We start from the raw sequence: 27,057 nt of genomic DNA on the forward strand, positions 1-27,057 counted from the left end.
TTCATGCCTGAAAGTGATGTCCTTGCTAACAAGCACGGTGCGCGCGCACTGCAAGGAATGTGAGCTATGCTGCTGCTCGCTCCCGAGCTCCACAGGATAGGGGAGAGAGAAGGAGGGACATGCACCCGCCTTTGGCCAATTGCATGCTGTCTTTCTTAGAAAGACGCACGCAAAGGCCAACAGTGTGAAAAAGCACATGCACGAGCGTGTGGTCGGAGTTTGAAGTCCTCACTAGAAGCCTCGCAGAGCACTGCATGCGCGCTGGCTCAGGCGAGACCGAAAAAGGGCTTTCCAACGCTTAAGGTCATTTTGGAGCGGCAGAATGGCGGGCGGAAAGTTGGCCTTATAAAGCTCTTCCAGACCGGGGGGGGGTCAGCTGTAATCCCAGATGCTGTAAGGAATATTTAGCCCATTGCAGTGGTATACGCGCCCGTAGCTCGCCAACCTCACTCCCCGGAACCGTGGGATTAAGTATATATGATTTGTCTAAGTTAACTTTGAAGCCTGACACCTGTTCAAATCTAGCCAGTTCCATCTGTAAAGCAGGGAGGGAGAGCGACGGCTCTGTAAGAGATAAAAGCACATCATCGGCAAAGAGTGAACTTTTGTGAGTGTCTCCTCCAAAGAGGATCCCTTTGATCGCTGGAGCCTCCCGAATGCACATCGCCAATGGTTTTCTATGCTTACAGCAAGTAATAGGGGCGACAATGGGCACCCCTGTCTAGTCCCTCTCGTAAGGAAGAAGAGAGCATATAGCGTCCCATTCACTTGTACCCTAGAGCGTGGTTGCATGCCGTTAGCCTTAATCATGTTGATGAATTTATCCGCAAAGCCGAAGTGTGTGTGTGTGTTAAAAAGAAATGACCAGTCCACCCTGTCAAATGCCTTCTCGGCATCAAGTCCCACGAGTACTACCCGGATCCTCCACTTAGTGACTTTTTCAATGAGGTGCACTGTTCGCCTAATGTTGTCGTGCGTCTGCCGGCCTTTAATGAAGCCTGATTGATCAGGGTGGATAAGGTCTGGCATCAGGTCGATCAGCCGTTCAGCTAGTATGGCCAAATAGAGCTTTGCATCTAAATTTAAAAGTGCAATAGGTCTGTACGAGGCGCACAGGTGTGTATTCTTCCCCGGGTTAGGGATGACCGTGATCACCGCCTCGGCCATCGAGGCGGTCCCTGCTCCGTCATCTGCCATTTTGTTAAAAAGATGTGTGAGGTGTGGTATGAGGTCGGGCGCAAAGATCTTATAAATTGGGCCGCCAGGCCATCCGGGCCCGGAGCCTTGTGAAGCTTGAGGGATTTAATGGCTGTGCCCACCTCTTCTTGTGTTATGGGGGCCATGAGTTTATCGTTCCAGCCTTGCGAGACCTGGGGGAACTGTAGTGTCTGGAGATATCTATTTTGTGTATCATTGTCTCGTGTCTCCCTCGTGTATAGTGTCTCATGAAAGGTCCCAAAGGTATCGGCCTTCCCTACATCTGTGCATACTGACTGACCCTCTTTGTCCTGTATACTGCCAATGTACTCCCTTTCACGTTTCTCCTTCAATTGCCTAGCCAAGTGTTTGCCTATTTTGTTCCCTTGTGAATAGGAGAGCCGGTGAAGCTTCAGTAGCGTGTATTCTGCCCGATTAATATAGATCGACTTGAGCTGCCGGCGGAGTGCGGTGAGTGTACGTAAGGAACCTCTGGTGGGCTTGCTCTTATGAGCTTTCTCTGCTATCTCTAATTCCACCTCTAGGCTTTCTCTTTCCTTAGCTCTCTGTTTGTTCAGGGTGGAGTTAAGCTGTATACACTTCCCCCTTATGAACGCATTAAAAGCGTCCCAGTTATTAAACACCGTTGTGTCTTGGGGCGACTTCAGGTGCAAAAAGGCTGTAATCGCTGCTCTTAATTCTGTTCTCAGTAGCTTGTCTCCGTAAGGGAGTTCGGGAATACCACTTGGGTGTTTTAGGTGTAATGCCTCTCCAGTCGAGACATATCGAGACCGGGCAGTGATCTGAGATGGATAATGGGAAAATGTTGGCCTCCTGAAGAGAGCCTAGCAGGAAAGATGTAATCAAGCCTAGAGTAGGTATGGTGTACATGGGAGTAGAACGTGTAGTCTCTGGTCTGGGGATAAAGCTCAAGCCAGGCGTTCCTGAGACCTAAGTCGTGTATTGTCTGCTTAACATCTGAGGAAAAGGAGCTGGCCCCTGTTCTGTGAGGCTGAGTGCTATCTAGATCCGCTAGCCAAGTGAGATTGAAATCACCCATTAAAATTGTAGGTCCCTCCGCGAAGCCACCTAATTTCTCTGAAAGTGTTGCTAAAAAGGCAGATTGGCCTACACTGGGTGCGTAGGCCGCAATAAAGGTGTAGAGTTTATCCTTTAATGTACCCTTGACCATAATCAACCGACCCTCCTTATCCGATTGAACAGCCTCTTGCTAAAATTTTGTTAAGCTGTGAAAGAATAGAGCCACCCCACGGTGTTTAGTGAGTGCTGAGGATCTATATATATAAGTGGGTATTGTTTGTGATGAAGTCTCGACTCCTCAGCCCTTTGGAGGTGTGTCACTTGAAGAGCTACAATATCAAAATGGTGATCTATGAGATATTTCAAGACTTTTTGTCGCTTTTGGGGAGAGTTGAGAGCTTTAAGATTCCACAATGTTATGGAGAGCACCATAAAGCTATCGCTGTCCTCCTATTCCTCTCTTGGACTCTACATATGTACTCTTGGCTCTTTTTTCTTGAGTTACTGGTCCCCTCATTCGTTCCCCTTCTGTGGAGTGCACCTGAACTAGAGCGCCTACCTTGCAAATACAATACCAACAGCAATGCGTGTTGGATCGATGACATATCTCCGACTGCAGGCACCACCCGTCTGGACATGTTGGTGGAGGGCGCGACCGGAGTCCCCCTCCGCGCCCGTCTCGAGTGTTCAAAGAGTTTGCCATCATTAAGTCGTCGATGCATAGTAGATCCAGTTTATCCTTGACTTATTCAGGAGTAGGTGTCTTTAGTCCCTGGGTGGACAACGGTCAAATATATCTGTTCACCACTTGGGACGGCTTGCCTCTTTAACCTCCGTGGGTGAGACCCCGCCTTCAAGTCATCACTTGTGTCCTCCCTTTAAACTTGTAGTCCACTGCGGTCTTTTTGCACCGCCTCGTTCTGGCCCTTTTGACACTTCCTGCGCATTCTCAGTCTCAGCAGGAGGGAGGCCTAACAGTTTCAGCCCCTCATTTAGCTCAGTGATGTGTCTCATCTTGTTATTGTATTCAAAGCTTAGGCCAAATGGATAGGTCCATCTATATTTTACATGATCTTCACGTAATTTCATAGTGAGGGGCCTGAATTGTTTTCGTAGCGCCAGAGTTGCGGGTGCGAGGTCTTGCTAGATACTGCATTTGTATCCTTGGAAGGAGATGTCGCTTTTTTTCCTGGCTGCCTGCAAAATCGCTTCTTTCACCTTAAAGGAGTGAAATTTCGCGAGAACATCCCGCGTCCGTCGCCGTTCTCCAGTTGGTGGTCCCCCTACACGATTCGCTCATTCCAGCTTAATCTTAATCATTTGTGGGTTTACGATCTCTGCAAAAAGACCCCAGAGGAAGGCTTGAAGATCTGATCCTTCTGCCCCCTCCTCCAGGTCCCGTATTCGAATGTTGTCTCTTTGCGCCCTGTTTTTCAAATCTTCGGATTTCAGTTGGGCCTGATATAGTTGGTCTTGAAGGTCTCGTAGTTTATCTTGCACATCTGTGGTTCTCTTGTCCATTTCCTGGGTCTGCTTTTCCAAATTCATCACCCGCATGCCCACCGAGTCAATATCTTGTTGAAACGTGGCCATTTGGGCGTTTAAGTCTGTTTTAAGGTGTTCGATGGAGGCCTTAATATCCTGGCTGAGTTCTGCACATAGTTCTGTTTTAAAGTCCCTTAGGGACGCCAACAGATCGTCCTTCGTGAGGGCCATAGCTTCTGTGGGGTCGTTGTGTTCCAATGTCTGCCTTTTCTCTGCAGGGGGGAAGAAGCTAGATACTTTATTTGGCGCCTTTTTCGGCGGCATAGGTGCGGGCACCGCGGCGCTCTCCGGGAATGTGGCAGTCGAGGTGGCCGTAGGTGTTAATTACTCTCTTTCCCCACCTTGGTATTAAACAAGGCTGTTGCTGACGCACAAAGTTGATAGCCCGTTGGTCCCGAGGGGTTGTACCTCCAGTTCCCCACAATCTCGCTTCTGCTGTAAGGGAGCTACTTTGGCGCTCTACCACCGCACCTCAGGGCTCTAAAAAAGTGCTGCGGTTCTTAAGACTCTTTTCGCCGGTATGGTTCTGGGCTAAGTGGTGAACTGAAGTCTCACAGGGTTGCTCTCTATTCTGCTGATGCGGGGCTCCATGTCCTAACGGCTGCCATCTTAAGGTCAGGCAGAGTCTTTGTCAAGGTAAGTCTACCAGCGGAGCTGTGATCGGTGTTGCTGGGCATAGCCTGTCTCGATCCTATTGCTCTGTGCATGCATCAGATGGCCACGGGTGCTATCCCCGACTCACCCGATACATTCAGGATCTCCTCCAGCAGGTCGCGTGTTGCCAGAGGTGCGCTCTCGAAGGATGCCGCGTCCGAACTCCAGGCGTTACGCGACTCCATTGCCACAGCTCCGGGGGTATTATTCTTTTTAGTCCTTCCATAAAAGCTTTAATAACTGGCACTTTGAATAAGGATAAATGTTGTCTGTTTTGCAGATATGCAGCTACTGCCGCAGGTGTAGTCGAATGGATGTGTAGGCTAAGCCTACTCGCTGTAGATGCAAAAGATAACAAATAATATTTGGTATAGATCTATCTAGCGGATCAATTTTGTTATTATTACAATATATAATAAACCTTTCCCACTTTGCTGTACAACATGATCTAATGGTGGGTTTCCTAGCTTCTTTAAGAATTGTCATATAATCTGGTGGTAGATTTAGGTATCCGAACTCTATGACTTCAGGAGCCAGATCTCTGGGTTGAGCTCCTTGGGGTTTGGATGTCTGATTTCTCCGTGGTTCTGTGTGAGAAGGTTGGAAGTTAGGTGCAGTTTTGGTGCGGAACTACTGACAGTTCTAGTAGTGTGGTAAACGACGGTTAACGAGCCCATGTGGGAACCACTAGAATCAGTGTGAGTGATGTCTGCCTGAGTTTCCGAACCAGAAATGGAAGGAGATGCTGAAAAGCAAAGCAAATATCCCTGACCAGTTCATCCATAAGACATTGTCTTTGGATAGATGGTGTGGGAATCTGGAGGCGAAGTTTGGGCATTTTGAGTTCTCTGCTGTTGCAAAGAGATCTATATGTGGAAACCCCCATTTGTGGAAGTATAGGAGGACTCTGGGGTGGAGTTCCCACTCGTGGACTTGTTGCCGCATCCTGCTGAGGAGGTCGGCAAATTTGTTGGCTGTCCCTGGAAGGTTTTCTGCTAACAGTTGCAAATTGTGATGTATTGCCCAGCTCCAAATGGTCTGAGAGAGGCGTGATAACTGTAGGGAGTGCCCCCCCCCCCCCCCATTTTTGTAAATAGTACATAGTTGTCATATTGTCCGTCCGGACTATGACAACTTTCCCTATCTGGTTAGGTAGAAATGCTTTTAGTGCAAGGTGAACAGCTAGAAGCTCTAGGAAGTTGATATGGAGATTGTGGTGTTTGGTATCCCAGAGACCCTGAACTGTTAGATGTTGTAGATTGGCACCCCACCTGTGAGGGATGCATCTGCTGTGAGCACGATCTGTGGAACAGGGTCGATAAAGTGCCGCCCTTTCATATGTTCCACCACTGCAGAGAGCATTGGCTGTGGGTGTCTACCAACACTAGATGTTTTAGCTGACCCTGTGATTGATTCCACTGACATGCTAAGCATTCCTGTAGAGAACGCATGTTTAATCTTGCATGAGGCACTATGGCAATGCATGATGCCATCATTCGTAGGAGTTGCATGAAAGTTCTGACTGTTAGATGCTGGTTGGTTTGGAATTGTAGCAGCAGTGTTTGAAAATTGTGAATCCTGGCTGCATTGGGATAGGCTAAATGTAGGAAGCTGGCTCTGTATATACTATACCAAAGTGAGGTATAGTGTGCACAGAGTCCAGTGGAACCCCAAAGGTAGGTAGAGGTAAAGTAAAATAGCACCTCACTCTCTATTTGTGGTAGTGTGGTAGGGCAGTAAGGCAGTATCAGAGGGCAGTGTTAAGCATTTTTTTGTACACACTCAGTCAGCAAGTGAATTCACACACTCAGACTGAACTTCAGACCAATTGTTTTTGTATGAAAATATTATTTTAGTTACTTTATTTTATAGAACCAAACAAGCCTGGCACAGGTAAGCAATACATACTTTACAGTAGTAATGCAGTTTGTAAACAGGTGAAATTGTAATTGTATATGCACTTTGTTTTGACTTCCAGGACGGTTGCAAAGAAATGCAATACTTTGTAAATACAGTTCATAGACTTGAATGGGCTTTTCAGTAAAATAGCAGGTAAGTCACTTTTTAGATTACTTTTCTTACTCAGACTAGTATACCTGGATACCACTCTGGGACATTTCCTGTAAACAGGTAAGTAAAATTGTTTTGGTTACATAGTACAATTGTAAAGAATTTCTTTAGGTTTTCAAACTCCACACTTAGAAACTTTTCCAAGAAAAACAGTCAATGTTATCCTATGGAGGAAAATAGTATTATCTGTTTTGAGATAAGTATTTGGTAGTGTGAGTTGAGGTTCTGGGGGTAGACTCAGGTGTCCCCCAGGGTAAAGGATGCACTCTGGTTACACCCTCAGCGGCCCTAAGGCGGCCGGGTAAAGAGTCCTGAGGCCCAATGTTATCCAATGCGGGATAGGGGGCCTCCGGTTGGTGGCTGCTGACGAGCAGGCCACTTGGTTGTGGGGGCCAAGCTCCTGGTGATAGGCTCAGGGCAAAAGGGGATCTTGTTTAGCACAAAAAGTGCACCCGTAGTGGTGCAGACACGGCTTGGTGCAGGGTGCTGGTTTGGCTTCAGGTGCCCTGTTGTTTTCAATGGGAATTTTCGGTTTTGGTTTTGAGCTGCAGACTCAATCCTGGAAGACTTCCAAAAGGAACCAACAGCTGGGCAGGTAAGTTGGAGGGCTCGGGACGTAGGTGCACCTCGAGTTCTCTTCTCCAGGGCGCAGGGCGGCTGGATGCAGTGGTGTCTTTTGAGGTTGGATTTCACCTTACCAAGCCACTTGAGGTGGGGGGCGGTCTGCGGGCAGAGGCTGCAGGTGACGTCAGGGAGTCCTGGAGGGGTCAACCCATGGTGCACTCGGACTCTGGAGCACTGGGGGACCTCGCTGGGACCGAAAGGCCACTCAAACTTGGGCCATAGGTGATGGGTGCAGTGGTGGTTCCAGGCGTCTGGTCTCTTTTTCCTCAGCAGGTTTGGAGTCTTTCTTTGGTGTTTCTTCTGAACAGAGCTGCTGTTCACAGGAGATCCGGTCTTTGTTGAAGGCAGTCAGTCCTCTCGGGGGTTCTGGAGGTTGCTGGCTGCAGGACAAGACGATTGTTGGCGCAGGATCTCTGGAAACTGCAGACGGGACCGGTAGGGATGGGACCAAGTCAATTGTTCTCTGCAGTCTCCTCTGCTGGGCGTCTTCTTTCATCCTTTTTCTTCTTAGGTTTCGGGAATCTGACTTCTTGGTTCAGGGCTGCCCCCTAAATACTGTATTTAGGGGGTGTTGTAGGGGTCTCGAGGTCAGTAGCCAATGGGATACTGACCTTAGGGTGACTACACCCTTGGTGTGCTCACCCCAGGTGGGGGGAGTGACCACAATCCCTAATCCTGATTGGAGAGTGACTGCCATCTTGGGCACTGAAGAGTGGGCTTCACCTCGCCTCCCCCACCTGAGGGGTGGAGTTGGCAGAGGTGGGCACACCTTCTGGGCTGGCTAGTTTTTCCCGCCTGTCTGCCTGCTGAAAAGGAGGGGAGACAGGAAGGGGGCCTGCTCCTAATAGCAGGAGAAGCTGGGGGTCGCATTACAAAGGCTGCCAGGCCTTTGAAGCTCCCCTGCCACTGATGGCTCTTCCTTGCCTATGGGAGGTGTGAACACCTTCGCCCAGGAAAGGCTTTGTTTCTGGATTCAGAGAGCGAAGGCTCCCACCCTAGGGGTCCAGAAACATGTCTTGTGGTGGCAGGCTGGTGTGCACCAGTCAGGGAACCCACCAGAGGCTGGTCGTTTTTCAGGGGGCATCTCAAGATGCCCTCTGTGTGCATTTTTCATTAAATCCCACAGTGGCATCAGTGTGGGTTTAATGTGCTGAGACGTTTGATACCAAACTTCTCAGTTTTCAGTGTAGCCATTATGGTGCTGTGGAGTTCGTAATGACAACCTCCCAGCACCATATACTCTTAAAGGCAGCACTGCACTTACTATGTCTAAGAATGGACTTAGACACTGTAAGGGTACAGGGCTCATGCACCTGTGCCCTCACCACTGGTATAGGGCACCCATCTAGAGGGGTGACTGGTCTATGCCAGGGCAGTGGGTTGTAGGCATGGCACACAGGGATATGTGTAATGTTGACTGTTCACTTTGTTCTGCACCAAAATACGCAGCCTGCAAAGGCAGTGTGTGTGTGTAAAGGTACAGGGCCTCTAAGGGTGGCACAATAAGAACTGCCGCCCTTAGAGATGCCAATTAGGTTAGTTTTGGGGAAAGAACACAGGCCCCGGGAACCTGACTGGCAGGGACCCAGGGCACATCAAGTCAAAGTGCATCAGTAGGCAAAAAGTGGGGGGGTTACTGCAACAGAAACCAGCTTCTCACACTAAACCTGTTTGAGTGTTTAGCATAGCTCCTAAATAGGGCAGCAGTTGTGAGAATTGAAGATGGGATTTTTGTGCATTGGCTGTGAATCCCAACAGATGAGGAAGATTTATGGTAATCTGAGTGTGTTGTAAACACTTGTGGTGCAGCCAATCGTCTAGATAAGGAATCTGTTGTCTTCTTAGATGAGCTGCTACTACTGCTAGACATTTGGTGAATACTCTGGGTGCAATAGTGACTCCGAATGGGAGAACATTGAATTGATAGTGCTTTCCTGTATCACAAATCTGAGATATATGCGATGTGCTGGGTGAATAGGAATGTGAAAGTATGAGTCCTTTAAGTCCAGTGTTGACATAAAGTCACCTGCTGTAAGAGCGGAAGCACATTTTAAAGTGTGACCATATGGCAGTGTTATGATAGTATATATAGGTTAAAAGGCCTGAGATCTAAGATTGGCCGTAGAGAACTGTCCTTTTTAGGGATTGGGAAGTAACGGGAGTAAACCCCTGACCCATGGTAGTGTATTGGAACTGGTTCTATAGCTCTTTTATTAGAAGAGCTTGTAGTTCTTGTTTGAGCCGTTGTTGGTGCTCTAGAGAGAGTTTGTGAATGCGAGGTGGAATATTGGGAGGATTTCTGGTGAGCTCCAGGCAATAACCATGTTGGATAATGTCCAACACCCATTTGTCTGATGTTATTGATTGCCAAAGGAGAAGAAACTGGTGCAGTCTTCCCTCGACAGGTGTATGATTGTTGAGGGGAATTATTTTTAATTCACTGCTTGTTGGGAGATGGAGAGGTACGTGTTGGTATAACTCTTCTTTATACTTTTTCCTCTATAACCACCCTTGTAGAATCCTCTAGAGGGAGAGGAATGAGTTTGAGGCCTGTGGGAAGATGCTGTGGCATCGGTGGAGGTACTTTTTGAGCCTCCCCTAAAAAATGAGCGGCGAAAGTAGCCTCTGTTAGAGGGTGACTGGAGTGCTCCCATGGAGTCTGCCACTTCAGTGTCTTTTTTTCATCTTTCCAAGTGCCTCATCCACTTGAGGTCCTAAAAGATGTTCCTTGTCGAAGGGGGCATTGAGTATTGTCTGTTGCACCTCTGGTTTGAACCCAGAGATTGGCAGTCATGCGTGTCTTCTGAGGCAAATACTGGTGTTAATTCCTGGCTTGAGTGTCAGCAGCATCTAGTGCACACGTGATGGATGAGTTGGGAACTAATTTTCCCTCCTCAACTAGTTGCTGCCCTTTTTTCCTATGCTCCTCTGGGAGCTATTGGAGAAACTCCTCCATTTCGTCCCAGTGGGCCTTGTCGTACCTAGCCGAAAGACATTGTGTATAGGCTATGGGCCAATGACTCTGTTTGGAGGTGGTGCATCACCTGAGGTTTGGGAATTTGCTCTTTTAAGAGCATTGGGCACAACCAAATAGTCTAATGGAAGCTGGCCCCTGATAAAAATTGGGTTGAATGGCGGGGGGTTGTATTTTTTTATCAACCCTTGGTGTTACGATACGTGCGCGTACAAGATCTTTAAAAATGTCTTCTGCAAGGCGCATTATGCCTTTTAACATTGGTAAAGGCTGTGTTGTTTTATGTGATGACCCCAATGTTTCAAATACAAAATCTTCTAAAGATTCTTTATGTAGAGTGACTCCGTGGTATGTAGTTGCCCTGATAATTAACTCCTGATATGAGATGTTATCATAAGGAGGTGAAGGTTTGCAGGGTATAAATCTAGATCTGTGGGAGGATCTATATTATAATCATCACATGGATCTGGTGGTGGTTGGCCATAAGTGTCATTCCCAGCCCCTGCATCAGGATCTGTATGAGGAGAACCCTGTGGTGTAATACCTACAGAGTCTGAATCTGTCGGTGCACAAGTATTTGGAGTGGCACCAAGGGCAGAATTGAAACGGAGTTCATTTTATCTGTGGATTACTCAATGATGTTTTCCTCGGGTGGTAGTTAATGGAAACGGGCTAGGCCCAAAGGCCGCGGTTGGAGTTTTCCCAATTCAAATAGGAGAGTTTTCCGATTTTCGACACGCGGAGAATGGGAAACGGGTTCGAAACAATACCGATGAGGGTACAGTGGATTGCGCACCTAAGGGATCCCGAAAAAGCGGTCTTGAACCAGTGCGCCGCAAACCACATCCGAACCCAATGGCGGAAAAAAACAAATCTAACAATGGAGCTGATGTCCATGCACAGTATCATCGAAAGGAGGAATCACCTTACCTCGTGACTGGAAAATACTTTGTCGAAGAAAAACAACTTGCATACACCCGGACTCAACACTAGGTGGAAGGAGAATGCAAAGCATGTGTATCTACAGCACACAAGCCTCGAACCTAACCTTAATTTCTGCAGCATGGTTCTTTCATGGGTTCATCACAGATATGGAGTTCGGAGAGAAGTAAATAATGCATGTTTGAAAAGGTTTCTGAAAGATGTCTGGATTTCCTTGTCGCAAACAAGGAATTCAGAATCCAGACTGATATGCCTACTTAACATTTGTACAGATCGCTACATAAACAAATTGCACATTTTCATGTAAAAAGCTTATTAACCGAATATTGCAGATGCATCCGTTTGCTGAATGTGCGCCTAAGGTTTGTGATGGGTCGTTTCAAATCTAAATGTACACTTCAATCTGTTTGACAAGTCCAGGTGTAGGGAAGCCTTTGCTATAAGCAACTGGGCCAAAAGCAACAAACACCTGTATGGTTAATCTGAAATGTTTGGTGCCCTGCTGTTAGTAGTGTACAGTCCTCTTAAAGTCAGCAATTTTCAATAACTATTCCAAAGAAGACCTGGACAGGGAAAGGTTCTGGAAGTGTAAAGATTAGTACTACCCAACCTTCTTCGGAAAAGCAGAATGGCTTTCTCTCAATGGCAGATCATGACTAGTTAATCTATAGAAAGTGCATGGAACTCACCTACCTTATAAACAGAAATCATGTCTAAAATCAATGGTACTGTACAACTGAGGTCTACAATGTCACATCTATGTTTAGGTTCAAAGGTTAGGCCAAGGATTTCTGTACAATAACATTAGTTTCCTATGAAGGAGTTTGTGTTCTTAATAAAGGATGGAGTGCCGCTGTAGCACTCACATCCACAAACAAGCAAACATGACTATAAATGACAAAATTCAACTGAAATTATGTAGAGTGCAGTCACACTCCGCTTAAAGAGGTATCAATGTACTGTCCAAAAATGTACATAGAATAAAAATAACAATGCACATAAAAGAAGACACTTAAGGAATACACGTGGCAGCCACATACTAGAAATGTGCACTGCATCTTAGCCAGAACTACACAACACTAAGAAGGGGCCAAAGTGCAGGAGAGAAAGTATTCCACACTCAAGAAGTTTCTTGAGTTGTTTTAGATTAAGACCATGAATTTACATTAATCTCTTAAGTGTTCCTGCAGTTTAAAGATGATATTATTCAGCTATATCAATCTCTATGGGGCAAAGAATGGATACTGGCTGGTGACTTTAATGGTTATCTGTTTGACTACGGTTGAAATGATGATAGGATAAAGCTGTAGAATGAGAAGTATGGAATAGGGACAGTCTTTTATTTCAAGCAGCAGTCTTAACAGGGAAACTCTATTATCAAATGTACATATGGTCTTTTAACGATGTATTTTAAAAGGGAGATTTGTAAATGATATCCTGGCACACCCAACTCATTCTTGAAAGGGCGTAAGATTATACTTTTCTAGATGCCGCTGATTAATTAGTAATTGATTATTATACTGATTCCTGAATGGAGACTGACCATCATGCGCAGATAATAAAACACACTTCTTCGGATAAGGAAAGCAATTTGATTACTGAAGTTGGCTGCATTAGTGACATACGAGAGGTTTTATTAAGCAAATTACCAATTTACCTCATGCTAAATAATATTTAATTAAGTAGGAGGAAATGCAGTTTTCATAGAAGGATGTACCAGGACTCTAATCCCATAATTATTTGGGAGATGTAACATGATCTTTGGGAATGTTTAATTCCTAAAACTCAGTTTTAAAAGAAGGTTAAATCACTTTAAAAGCCAGTTCAAGCACAATCGTCATGGTTTAATGAGGAAGCTGTATGGCACTTACTGGTTCTTGATATGGGGATGATCAGTGTGAACGGAAGTCGTTAGTTTATTATTGTGGTGGAAGTAATTCAAATCACTGATGGCAATGTTCTCTGAAAAACGCTCCTGAAACTGTTATAAGAAAAATATGATTTTCTAGATCCCCAGGTCCAAATGGGCTTCATGTGGTACTGTATCAGCTAGCTATGTCTGTTTTTTGCTTTTTATACAGTTACCAGTATTTCAGGAAGTTACCTAACATAAGGCAATTCCATCTTCATGGTTGGGTAGTATTCAAGTTCCCATTTTTAAGTGAAGACCGACATTCAAACTTTTAGGTTAATTGCCTTGCTGGATTCAGACAGTAACATCTAAGCAAGACTTATCCTGAGGCATCTAACTGATTGGATAGAAAGTATTGATGCGCCCACTGAAAAATTAGGTTTCAAGAAAAAATCAGGAACGGTGAATAAAGTCATGGTAATAAGGTACCTGGGTACAAAATCTTTGCAGTTTGGAAGCAATGTGGATTCTTGTATGGAGGACTTCTTGTCAGCCTTGGACAAGATTAGATGCAGCCTGCTGTGTAAAAAGCTTGATGATGAAGGAATAGACAAGTTTTTATAAGGAAATTGCAAGCCTTACATTCCAAGACAAGGGTTCAGGGGTGTGGAAAAGAATGCACTATTTAGAAGGAGAATCCAAACTAATAGTGGTCTAAAACTGGTTGTGTTCTTACTCCTTCCCTATGTTCCCTGTAAGGTGTGTGCATGCGCACGTGCGCTCCTTACACTTTCACAGCGCCCAGCACCTCTGCAGGAGCACATAGTAGATTACGGCATGAAGAGAAAGACTTTGCCAGCTACTCATTTAAAAAAGAATGCAGCAGCGTGGAAGAAAGTTTCTCTTCATGTGCGCGCTGCAAAAGGTGAAGGAATCCAGTTGAAACGAGATCCTGCTGGGGTCCCATCAGTATTCTGATGAGGCCCCTCAGGGTGGCAATGTGATGAGGCAGCTCTTTAAGTAAATATACTAATGAATTTAACACCTTTACAAGACCTTTTGCTTAAAAGGACTTGACGAGGTGTTAAGTGCATTAACATGTCAACAGGCTGCAGGGGAGACACAAGTTCACTGGTCTATGGGGCCACCAGGCTGGTCTTACAGGCGGGTTGCTTTGGCTGTTTGTGGCCTGTTTTATGTGTTGGTTGGTCAGTTTTTACTGTTTATTTCCCTGACATTATCACAAGCATTGCCTGCAATAAACACATACGCATGGAGTGTCCCATACCTTGTAAAACACAAACAGTTTGTTTTGACGGGTTCAAAACTGCCCTTAATTTGCAAATGTGGGACACTTTTTTAGCTGTCTCATTCACTGATGAAGACCATTTGCTGCCCATTCCAAACCTGGAGGCACATGCATGGCTACAGTAATAAGCATTGGCAAAGCCGACAGGTTTCGCCTAAGCAAGATCTATTGGCTTGGTCAATGTTTTATTAGATATGCTGCACAGCAGCACAGGATTAAAGTAAAGATAAAAAGTGCTATGACGCAGCCAGTGTTGACCGCATCATAGCGATTTTTTCCCCTTTACGCCATGTTGCATAGCAGTCAGTGCTGCTATGCAGTATAGCTAAAAAAGCATTGGCAAATCCAAATAGCTCTCAGGTATGAGAGTGCTATTTGGCTTTGTTTAATGCTTTTGTGGAGGACAGGAGGTTGGAGGGGGGCATAACAGAGGGAAACACTAAAATTGGAGGTGTTGGGGGAAGGGTCTCCCCTAAATAAGAAAAATAAATAAACCTAATTTAAAATGATATATCAATAAATATAAACAGTGGGAAGACGGCAGGTGAGCCAGCAACACGAGGGAGGTGCAGGTGCACATGGCCTTTGCTGTAGTACACAGAGGACCATCACTGCCGCTCACAGGAAAATAATATTAGAGGGAACATTGCTCCTGCCCTATGTAATTTGCATTGTGCTGACATTCTAACTTATTTATCTATAATTACAGCTACATCATTTCCACCTAAAGCAGGCAACTTGCACACTTGTGTCCTAATGTATATCAATGATCTGGTCGTATTAGAGGGTACTCCAATGGGTCTCCAATGCTAGATGGATTGTTTGTCAACTTATTACAGGGACAATTACTTAAATGGTGAACTTAAACAAAAGTACAATTATTATGTTTGGCAGACATTGATGTAATTTTGTAAGGAGAATAAACAGCACTTTGAAATACGAAGTAACTATATATATATATTGGTATTACTTTCAGTACAACTCTAAACCCTGGTCCATATATACAGAGTATAAGAAAAAAGCATGTCTACAGAGGTCTGAAAACTTTCAGCAATAGTTACTATGTACTCTTTGCAATAAGTCTCCTAAATGTTTTCAATGCAAAAGTTGTGTTCATTATGTTATATGCCTACCCTGTATACTCAGAGAAGATTTATGATAAGCTGAACTAGCAGTTGCCACTGGGCAACTTTTTTATATACGTCAACTTACTCTATTGGCTCTTTTTTTAGGAGAGAATTCGGCTACCCTGCTGTGCAGCCTTGGCAAAAAAACATATGACTGGAAAAGACACTTTTGGGTCACTCTTAAATCATCACTGCCAAGACAACTGGGGGGGGGGGGGGGACAAAGCTCTAACTATAAAGAGTAATAACTTACTTGGCTATACTGAATGTTCAATAGTGAGATATTCATTGTATTGCCTGTTTTTTAAAGTCATTTATAAGAGCTAGAAATCTGAGAGCTTCCAAAGTAAATTGAGTCGACCTGAACCAAGACCCATTAGGTAACAATGGCCATATCGTCTCTGTTTACAAAAATTTTAGTTGTTAGAAAGATATAACAAATTTTAAAGTTCAATTTCAGCTTCTTAAGAACACCTTATTTTTGTGTGTATCTTAATTTTAATAGAGCCTTTTCCATTATCTAAAGTAAAAACCAGACTGGACACTGATATTAAGTGATTCTATTTACAATGTCAATTGGAAGGAATATGCTACTTACCAGTATGCATCTGTTCTTGGCATGTAGAGCTGCAGAGTTGTACACTTAGCATAGATCGCCATCTGGTGTTGGGCCCGGATGTTTGCAGTTTGTTTTTCTTCTTGGACAGTCTTTGGAAGTCACGAGTTTGGTGACTCCTCCTTCGGTCCGTACTGCGCATGGGCTTCGGCTCCATCCTCAGATTGTTTTTCGCCAACAGGGAAATGATGGAGCTTAGTAATAACAGTGAGAAACCCATGTGTGTTGTATCTAAATAAGATGTACTGGAACGGATACAGGTAGCCGGGGAGGCGGGTGGGCGTGTACAACTCTGCAGCTCTACATGCCAAGAACAGATGCATACTGGTAAGTAGCATATTCCGTTCGAGGCATATGAGCTGCAGATTGTACACTTAGCATAGATTATATAGCAGTACCCAACCTTAGCGGCGACCACCGGTATCCGTTGCAGTGGTTTGCAATAGTGTCTTTAGTACAGCCTGGCCCACTCTAGCTTGCTGCTTGGAATGCACATCTACACAGTAATGTTTTGTGAAGGTGTGCGGTGTAGACCATGTGGCTGCTTTGCAGATGTCATCTAAGGGTATATTCCCTAGAAAGGCCATAGAAGCCCCTAACTTTCTTGTAGAATGGGCGTTAGGCGGAACAGATAATGTTCTTTTTGCCTTTTGATAGCAAATTTGTATGCATTTTATAATCCACCTAGCTATCCCTGATTTAGAAATGGGGTTGCCTTTATGTGGTGGAGAGAAGGAGACGAACAATTGTTTAGTCTTCCTGAAGGGTTGCGTTCTTTGTATGTAGTATAGCAAGGCCCTTTTTACATCGAGTGTGTGTAAGGCCCTTTCTGCAACAGATTGAGGTTGCGAGAAGAAGACAGGTAATTCCACCGATTGATTGAGATGGAAGGGGGAAATGACCTTGGGCAGGAACTTCGGATTTGTGCGAAGTATGACCTTGCTGTGATGTATTTGTATGAAGGGTTCCTGTATAGTGAACGCTTGTATTTCACCAACCCTTCTAAGGGAAGTGATAGCTACGAGAAAAGCTGTTTTCCAGGTGAGAAACTGTAGCTCGCATTTATGCATTGGTTCGAAGGGCGGACCCATTAGTCGTGTAAGAACTAAATTTAGATTCCATACAGGGGAAGGTGGTGCCCTGGGAGGAATTACTCGTTTAAGGCCTTCCATGAAGGCTTTAATAGCGGGCACTCTGAAGAGTGATAAATGCTGTCTGTTTTGTAGATAAGCAGCGATCGCTGCTAGGTGTAGGCGTATGGATGAATATGCCAGGTTACACCTGTGAAGATGGAGCAGATAGCATATGATGTGCTGTATGGATGCATCTAAAGGGTTGATTGTATTGTTACGGCAGTAAATTACAAATCTTTTCCACTTTGCGGCATAGCATGCTCTAGTGGTAGGACGTCTGGCTTCCATGATGATGTTCATGCAATCAGGGGGAAGGTTAAGGTATCCGAATTCTAAGATTTCAGGAGCCAGATCGCCAGGTTGAGCTGAGCTGGGTCCGGGTGCCTGATTTCTCCATGGTTCTGGGTTAGGAGGCATGGGGATAGGTGCAGTTTTTGATGTGGTACCACTGACAGTTGTAGTAGCGTGGTGTACCACGGCTGCCTGGCCCATGTCGGAGCTACTAGAATGAGTGTGAGGGAGTGTTGTTGTAGCTTCCTTACCACTAATGGAATTAGTGGGAGAGGTGGAAAGGCGTATGCAAATCTGCCTGACCAGTTCATCCATATCGCATTGCCCTTGGACAATGGGTGTGGGTATCTGGCGGCGAAGCTTGGGCATTTTTTGTTTTCGTGGGTGGCGAAGAGGTCTATCTGAGGATGCCCCCACTGTTGGAAGAATGGCTGAAGAACTTGTGGATGCAGTTCCCATTCGTGTAGTTGTTGCGTTTGTCTGCTGAGCAGATCTGCCATGGTGTTTTGTACGCCTGGAACGTGCTGTGCCAGGAGAAAGATGTTTTGGGGAATTGCCCATCTCCATATGCTCTGGGCTAAGCGGGAGAGCTGGGCAGAGTGTCCCCCCCCCTGTTTTTGGATATAATACATTGCAGTCATGTTGTCTGTGCGAATGAGGACTGCTTTGCCCGAAATCTGTTTTTGGAAAGATTTTAGGGCTAGAAAGATCGCCAAGAGCTCCAGATGGTTGATGTGGAGCGATTTTTGCTGTGGCGTCCATAGACCTTGCATTGTGAGGTGTAGGAGGTGCGCTCCCCAGCCGGAGAGCGATGCGTCCGCTGTTAGAATCACCTGAGGAACCGGGTCCAGGAACGGCCGCCCTTTGGAAAGGTTTGTGGTGTTCCACCACTGCAGAGAGTGATGTGTGCGGCCGTCCACCAACACCAGATCCGTCAGCTGACCCTGGGCCTGGTTCCACTGTTGTGCTAGGCACTCTTGAAGTGGACGCATGTGGAGTCTTGCATGGGGCACTATAAAGATGCAAGACGCCATCATTCCTATGAGCTTCATGAACACTCTTGCTGGAAGAGAGTGTTGGGGAAGGAATGTTTTGCGTAAGGCTTGAATGCTTGTGATTCTGGCTGAGTTTGGATAGGCAATACCTTTGGAGGTGTCTATAGTGGCCCCGAGATATTGCTTTGTGTGAGATGGTATGAGGTGGGACTTTTGGTAGTTCACCGTGAAGCCTAGCTGGTGGAGCAGTTGGATGGTGCTGTTTGTATGCTGCACGCATTGGTGGTAGGACGCGGCTTTTATCAGCCAGTCGTCTAAGTAAGGGAAGACGTGAATGTGTTGACGTCTGAGGTGTGCTGCTACTACCGCTAGGCATTTGGTAAACACCCGTGGTGCGGTGGTGACCCCGAAGGGGAGAACCGTGAATTGGTAATGTTGCCCGTCCACCACGAACCTGAGGTATTTCCTGTGAGAGGGGTGTATTGGAATGTGAAAGTATGCGTCTTTCAGATCCAAGGTTGTGAGAAAGTCTCCCTGACAGAGGAGCGGGAGGACTTGTTGTAGGGTGACCATGTGGAAATGGTCTGAATGTATGTAGGCATTTAGAGGCCGGAGGTCCAGAATGGGCCTGAGGGTCCCGTCTTTCTTTGGTATTAAGAAATATAGGGAGTAAACCCCTAGATTTTGCTGATTGATGGGGACCTGCTCTATAGCGTGTTTTTGGAGGAGGGAGAGTACCTCCTGTTTGAGCAGTGTGGAATGTTCTTGAGACATTGGACGGTGCCTTGGTGGGATATTGGGTGGGGTAGATGTTAGCTCGAGACAGTACCCTGACTGAATGATTTGGGTCACCCATTTGTCCGATGTTATGGACTCCCATGTGTGGATAAAGTTTTGTAGTCTGCCCCCGACCGGAGTGGAATGGTCTGGGGGGAGCGGAGGGAAGTCATTGTGTGGGCGGGGTGGCAGAACGGGTGGTGTTAGTTTTGCCCCTGCCCTTATTGTTGTTGCCTCTGTAACCACCCCTTTGGTTGCCCTTTGAAAAGGTATTTTGAGGAGGGGATTTGTAGGAGGTAGAGGTGCTATCGGTGGAGAAGCCTCTGCCTGTGCCACGAAAGGAGGAGCGTCGAAAGGAACGTTTAGAGGCTTGTGTTTGGAGTGCCCCCATAGACTTTGCTGTGTCCGTGTCCTTTTTAATCTTTTCCAACGCTTTGTCTACCTTGGGCCCAAAGAGAGTTTGTTGGTCAAAGGGGTGATTGAGTATGGACGCCTGGACTTCAGGCTTAAACCCTGAGATCCTGAGCCAGGCATGGCGACGAAGCAGGACACTGGTATTTATGGCTCTAGAAGCAGTGTCGGCTGCATCGAGGGCACACTTAATGGAGGTGTTTGTAATTAGTTTACCCTCCTGTATTAGCTCATGAGCCCTACGCTTGTGTTTCTCGGGAAGGTGCTGCATAAGAGCCTCAAGTTTGTCGTAGTGTGCTCTGTCATAGCGCGCAAGTAGCGCTTGTGTGTTTGCAATGCGCCACATGTTTGCAGCTTGAGAGGCGGTGCGTTTGCCAGACGCGTCTAGGAGTTTGGATTCCTTGTCTGGCGGTGGGGCTTCTCCTGAGGACTGGGAGTTAGCCCGCTTTCTAGCTGTAGAGACAACTAGGGAATCTAAGGGAGCAGGGCCCTTAATGTGTGCAGGGTCTGTGGGTGCCGCCTTGTACTTTTTCTCTATTCTAGGGTTTAGTACCCTGGCCCTGACAGGGTCTTTGAACACCTCTGCGGCATGCTTGGTGACACCCTTAAGCATGGGTAAAATAGATGTGGATTTGTCCTGTATGTCAAATGTATCCAGTAAGAAGTCGTCTTCCACTGGTTCAGTGTGCATGTCCACCCCATGGTAGTGTGCTGCTCTCTGCACTAAATGATGGAACCCTAAGGAGTCCTCTGGAGGAGACGGCCTGGATGGGTATAGGTCGTCCTGAGGTATATCGGGTACATCAGGGTTATTGTAATCCTCCCATGGGTCTGGGGTCCCCGGTGGAGTGGGATCCATTGGGGCGTCCGCCGGGTAATTGTCCGGGTCCCCGTCATCCGGATCTGGGGACGGGGTCGGAGAGTAATGAGGTAAAGGTGGCGGAGACCTGGGAGGGGGAGGGGGTGGAGGAGGTAGGGGAGGCGGTAGTGGGGAGGGCACTCTGAGGGGAGAAGTAGCAGAGTCGGAGTATCAAGGTGTCTTTTCTTGATAATTAAAGTCAATAGCCCAGTCTTTGGATCTTTGGACAGAGTCTTTTGTAAAGGGTCTGGTGTAAACAGAGCCAATGGTGCCGAATCGTCCGTCGGCACCGGTGATTTCGGAACCGAGGGCTTCGATGGTTTCTGTGCGCCATGCTTTTTTGGGGCCTCCGGTTTTTTCGGCGTCGAAGGAGTTTTCGGCGCCGGAGCGTCGGTGCCGACAGATTTGTGTTTGTGTTTGGTCGGCACCGAGAGTCCAGGCTTCGGCACTGGTGGCTTCGGAGCCGAGCTGGATATTACTTTCTTCGGTGCCGGATGCTGTTTTTCGGCACCGGGCGTCGGCTGGCTCGATCCCGAGCTGCCGTGAGACTTTGGAGGCTTCGACACCGGGCCCGAAGGTGGGGTGATAGAAGCTTTGGTCTTGGTTTTGCCCAGGCCGGCAGGCGAGGGAGTAACCTGAGTCTCTTTGGTTTTGGGCGCAGGGGTGGGAGGGGGCACAGTACTCACGACCCGCTGCGCCGGTGTGATGTCCTCCACGTCGGAGTCGTCGGCCTCGGAAGCGCTGACGACGTCTTCCTCCTGCTGGGTGTGTATTTGCCTCGAAGCTTCGGCGCCGTCTCCGAAGATGTCCGGTGGAGCTGCAGACGATGAGTGCGCCATGGTGCGTCGAGCTTTTCGATCCCGGATGGTTTTCTTCGATCGAAAAGACTTACAGGCGGGGCAGTCTCTGGCCTCGTGTTCTGGAGAGAGGCAAAGATTACACACCTGATGTTGGTCGGTGTGGGGAAATTTAGACCCACATTTTGGGCACTTTTTGAACGGAGTCCTTTCCATCGGCCGGGACCGGAGTCGAGGAGGGCCCGAAGGCCGGTGCCGATGTACGGGATGGAGAAAGTGCCGCTTCGAGAAATGAAGATGATGATGAAGAAACTCGAAGAAACGAGGATTTTCCGTCGAGGCTGGAACCGTAGAAGTTCGAAGCCGGAGCACGAAGTATCACATCCGAGCCCGATGGCGGAAAAAAACAATCTGAGGATGGAGCCGAAGCCCATGCGCAGTACGGACCGAAGGAGGAGTCACCAAACTCGTGACTTCCAAAGACTGTCCAAGAAGAAAAACAAACTGCAAACATCCGGGCCCAACACCAGATGGCGATCTATGCTAAGTGTACAATCTGCAGCTCATATGCCTCGAACCTGAGTTTCTCACCTCCTCTACCACATGTAGTAACCCAATCCAATCACTTCACTAACCCGATAGGGAGGAGTGCCTAAAAGGAGTAACATGACTAGGCACCTTGAGTGTATCTGTGGTAAACAACAGGGCCAACTGAGCCTAGTAAACACTGACTACCCCAGGAAAAGGCTTTATATTGTGTTTGTTCTGTCCAGATTTTTATGTCCCTTTGTCTAATAATTTTGCTTTGGCTGGCAGCATCAAAGGTGCATGCACGTTTTACCTGAGCCCTATGTACTGCTACTGGAATATTACTGCCTGAATTACTAGTGGTCCATAGTCCTCAAGCAACATTGTCAAGTCGTTTGAATTGCCTGTCCTTCAAGGTAAAGAGCGGGCCTCTCCATAAAGAGGTCACTTTAATTGCAGAGGAGACAGCCAATCTGAGCGGAGAGCCAACCTGAGGAGGCAACCTACCTGATTACCAACCACAAAGGCATAACACCATGAAAACCAAGCAACACAACTCCCTCCAGCTTGTATATACAACTTAAGACAAACTGAGATGCAATCTTACCGTGAGTCTTTCTGTAAGCAAACTTCTAATGAGCAAATAAACAGCCTGCAACTATGTAGACGAAAGGCAAAATCAGCTCTTCTTTCTTCTGTCCCATTCGCTATAATACTGTTGTAAACAAGCATTACATTTAAGTAAGTGTTAAAGGCTTGCAGCCTGCGTGAATTGCTGATTAAATTTTACAAATCCTGAATGCTTCTGGTTAGTCATAGCTGAGAATGGGAAGTGTTGGTGGCTCTCCACAAATTTAAGGTTCCAGAGCAGAGTAAAAATTGTATAGTGCACTACTCACCCGCAAGGGTCTCAAGGCGCTTATACGAATACCGCTGTGGAACCCATCCTGGCTTTCCCTGTGAGGTGTCCACTCCTGGGCACCCCCAAGGTGGAGGCCAGGCATCCTTAGCGTTGTGGGGGCCGTTGTGGAGATTAAGCAAGCTATTGCCCAGAGTTGCAGAGTGGGACTCCATGATTGGAATAGGCACCGAGGCGAGAATTGTCAGGTCCGTGGAATTTTGAGCCCAAGACCCGCCGAGGCGGGGAATTGAACCCTGGTCCCGGGACAGACCTCTGCATCAGGGTCTGCCGCTCTAACCATTGAGCCACACTTCTCCAGTGTAGGAAACTGGGCTATGTGACATGGTGCAAATTATGAGAGAAAACATGACATGACACACTTCTTCTGTGAGTCATACCAAAGTCACTGCATCTAATATATGTGAGTCACCCCTACATCAGGCCTATGAGCTGTAAGGCAAGGTGCAATCTATTTTATAGGAGGACATTACTGCATGAGCAGATATGCCCTTGTGATGTCTAGTTCTATTACTGGATATTGCAAGTGAGCAGGGAAGCCATCATAAGGTATGTACTGTGCACTAGTCAAACCGAGTTCCCTAGCTACATAATCGCTTCACTGAAACATATGGTGCTTGGTATCAAACACCTCACATTAATAAACCCAAATGACTACAATGTTAGAATTTATTAATACATACGCGCAGATGGCACCTTAGAGGAGCCCCCTGAAAACTTACCAACTAATGGCGTGCTGATGGACGGGTCTTAGACAGCCTGCCACCACTGATGAGTTTCTGACCCCCAGGGGTGAGGGCCTTTGCTCTCAGGAGATCGGGAATGAAAGCCTACTCGGCAGAGGGTGTTTACAGACCCTTCACCGGGGATGACCTGCAAATTAACATTCCAAGGCAGGGAGCTTCAAAGAGCTAACACCTTTGGTATGCGAATCTAGCATCACTAACAGGAGAGGATGCCGACCCCCCTACCTTGAGCCGTCTAACACCAGGACAGGTGGAAAAATTAGCTATGCAGGATGCGTGTTACACTGCCAGGCTAGACATACTTATAGGTAGACCAAGCCTGATGCGAACACCCAATTTAGGACTCCACCATCTTGTGAGTGGTGGAATTAGGAATTCTGGGACAGGGTGATGCCCACTCCCCAAAGGAAGTGGTCATCTAGGGGGTGTAGTGCCCCAGGAGTAAACAGCCCATTGGCAACTACCACTCATTCCCCTTAACACTCCTAAATTAAGTATTTAGGGGACCCCCTGATACCAGGATTTCAGATTTCTACAGACCAAAAGAAGAAGTGGACAAAGAAGAAGATTGTTGACCCAAGAACTGAGGAGAACGACTCACTTGGCGCCCCTGCCAGCCTGCTGCACTTGGCCCTCGTGGAGCAGATGACTCGTCCTGCTGGTCTGCAGACTTAAAAAATTCCAGACAACTGCCAGGGCAAAGAAACTCCCTTGGAATAGAGGAGCTACTTCCCAGCAGCCGCAGGCACCAAAAAAGTAGTAGCTGGTTCGCCGACCTGCCGCTCACCGGGACTACCGACTCAGCAGCCACCCAGGAAGAGGTCGAAGCGCTCCTACTGGTCAGATCCGTCCTCCCTGCAATTGAGGGAATGCCAAGACCAATCGGAGACGCACAACACCAACACCTGGGATACCGGACCCCTTGCAGCAGCCAAGGCTCATTGTGTCCAGTCCAGAAACTAACACTGAGGAAGACCGAACAGCACGTCGAGGGACTTTAGGGGCAGTGAGACCCACATCGAGAGTCGCCCAGCTGTCCTGTTTGCCTGCCTCTGCAGAAACCGAAGACAAAGAAGTGAGTCTGTGAACCCTGCCACCTCGAAGCATCTATGCACCGCGCTCCAGAGGCAATGTCCAAGAGAGGTGACGGTGCCAACAGGATCCCCAGACCCACAAGAGCTAAGCTCATTCTTGGGTCTGCCCAGACTGAACTTCCAGTTGCAGCCTGCAGCTTATTTCTGTAGGCCCGATCCAACTGCAAGAAACTCTAGCACCGGATGCGACACCAAAAGACACCACTGTACCTGAGCCCCACAGTCCAAGGATAAGTGGACCAACGGTATCCCCATATGCCTGAGGATCTCAAGGGTTGAGGCCTCCTGTGGGTTCCCCAAAACACAGCCACCCCAGTCCCAGCTTGCAGCCTCTTTCTGACCAGACCGGTCTCCATTGAAGTGAATGGGACACCCGATGCTGTAACCCACCTCTGCACCCGGACGCCACAGAGCCTCCCAAGGTGACCTGTTGGTGTGGTTGTGGACCTTGCCCCATACTCACTTTAAGTTCAGAAGAACAGTCTCGTAAGTCATTGTTAAGTGCCCGAATGTAATACATGTTTTTCCTCCATAGGATAACATTACCGATCCAGAAAATGTACGGTGTCCATTTTTGAAAACTGTAAAAATTCATAACTTGAAAAGTACTAAACCGATTCTGATTATCTTGGTATCTAAATTTATATAAAATTATGTGTTATTTTTATAAATTGGCGTCTGATTTCTTTATTGAGTGTGTGTCTCATTTACTGGCTTTGTGTACGCAATGAATGCTTAGCACTAGCCTCTGATATGCCTAACTTCTCGCCCACACTACCACAAAAGAGTGCATTTGGGGTGTTGTTTGTGATTCTGTACTTCCTTTGGGATTTGCCTAGACTCTCTACACAGTGTACCTTAATTTGGTGCACTATATAGAGAGCCAGCTTCCTACAGTGAGCCACATTATAGCTAAAGTTCGATCCTGGTGAGGCGAGTGCAACGGTTGCACTCTGAAGCTTGTTCTCACATTAGCTGACAGAAATCACTCTGAAGGTGGCTGTGCATTAGTGATGGCCAGGGGTACAAAATGCATTGACATTTCTGTACAAGTACGATCACTCTTTGACTAGTTCCTTGTGGTGGTGGCTGTTGTAACTGAGAGCCCTAAGCATGGCCTGGCACCTCACCTTCTCAGAGGCATCCTGCTTGCGTGCAGAGTCTCTTCCTCGCAGGCTCTTGGTGCTGATGCCGGATTCTGAGGTCTGCATAATCAACTGTGTAGCCAGAAATTGCTGTGTAAAGAAAAGCAATAGTTGTAAAGACTTTAATTTACTGCCTGAGTTTTCCTTACCCATACCTTCCCTCACAACTGGTGAAACCTTTTGGAGTATTCCTAAATAGTGGGGCCAGGATGTCAGACATTTCTGACGATAAACTGGTGGTACTCACCAGTGGCCTAGTGAGAATATTTAACAAGTCCAATGACTGAAGCACTCACATAAACCATGACATAATGTACCCAGAAAAATAGCACTATTCTCAGCTCTGGCACACAAGGCTTAGAAATACACTAAGAAGTGAATATAAGACAAACCAGTCATTTTACTTATTAGGTGCAACAATAAAGTACATATACATAATAAACATTATCACAAAGTACAAATAGTCAAAGGCTCCTAGGCAGCAACAGGTGGAGATATATAAATTGCAAATGTGTTATTTGGAAAATTTGTGAAAATAGACAGAAAACCCTCGAAAACATTTGCATACACTGTGTAATACCAAAAACGTACTGAAGTATAACAATGTTTTTTGCAGTTTGGTTGATATTACAGATGCATATTATATGCCCCAGAAGGAAACAGTAATTCAGCACAAGATGTATGAACCCTAAAAGGTCAGAGGTCTGAGCATGGCTTGGAAAAGCTGCCTCTCTCAAACCCTGCTTGGTTTGTTTCGGTCTGTCCTATATTTCCCATAATTAAGTCAATAACCTGTGATTTCACTGGAGGTTATCCTAGATTTTATTAGTAATGTCTAGGCTCTGCTGGAAAGGGGTGTACCAAAAGTGCCCCCTCCCACAGAAGAGGATGGCTGTCACATAATTTCAGGGTATGGAGTGGCTGTCAGAGGGTAGCAACTAAATGGCCTTTAAGCATTAGATGCCTTTTTACCTGCACCCCTGATGGAGAGGCTGCCTACCCGGCAACCCAAAGATTAAGCGTGTATATAATATAGTGTGTGGTGTTACATGAGTAGGCATATATGTGAGCGCATGCAAGTGGTGGGAGGTTAAGGGGTCTGTCACACATTACTGGGCAATTTTGGAGGACTTAGTCCTTTCGCTACATGTCCCAAATATTCAGACAAGCTGAACAATTCCATAAATCTCCTGTAGACACTTTGATATAGGATTATAATAAAATATGTCCATCCCAACATATCTCTCCACTTCTCTCACTCTCCAACCATGCCAGCTCAGGGCCACAACTATAGACAAAATCTCAAATTGGACAACCCAGTGCAATAGCCAGATAAGCACACTGTATCATATGAAATACCATATAGAGACTTGCAAAGCTGTTCAAAGCAACTGGAATGCTGAAGACAATA

The 27,057-nt window shown here is 46.6% G+C and overlaps 1 protein-coding gene across 2 annotated transcripts in view; it reads right to left on the reverse strand.

Annotated features, from left to right (window-relative positions):
- BRD8 (bromodomain containing 8) overlaps positions 1-27,057 on the reverse strand; it is a 716,998-nt gene that overhangs the window by 335,998 nt on the left and 353,943 nt on the right. For both annotated transcript variants that reach the window (XM_085618373.1, XM_085618372.1), the window contains exon 20: positions 25,632-25,736. In XM_085618373.1, the coding sequence (XP_085474499.1) occupies positions 25,632-25,736 (105 nt within the window). The remainder of the gene's footprint in view (positions 1-25,631; positions 25,737-27,057) is intronic.

Source organism: Triturus cristatus, chromosome 7 (genome assembly GCF_964204655.1).
Source record: "Triturus cristatus chromosome 7, aTriCri1.1, whole genome shotgun sequence".
Classification (NCBI taxonomy): Eukaryota; Metazoa; Chordata; class Amphibia; order Caudata; family Salamandridae; genus Triturus; species Triturus cristatus.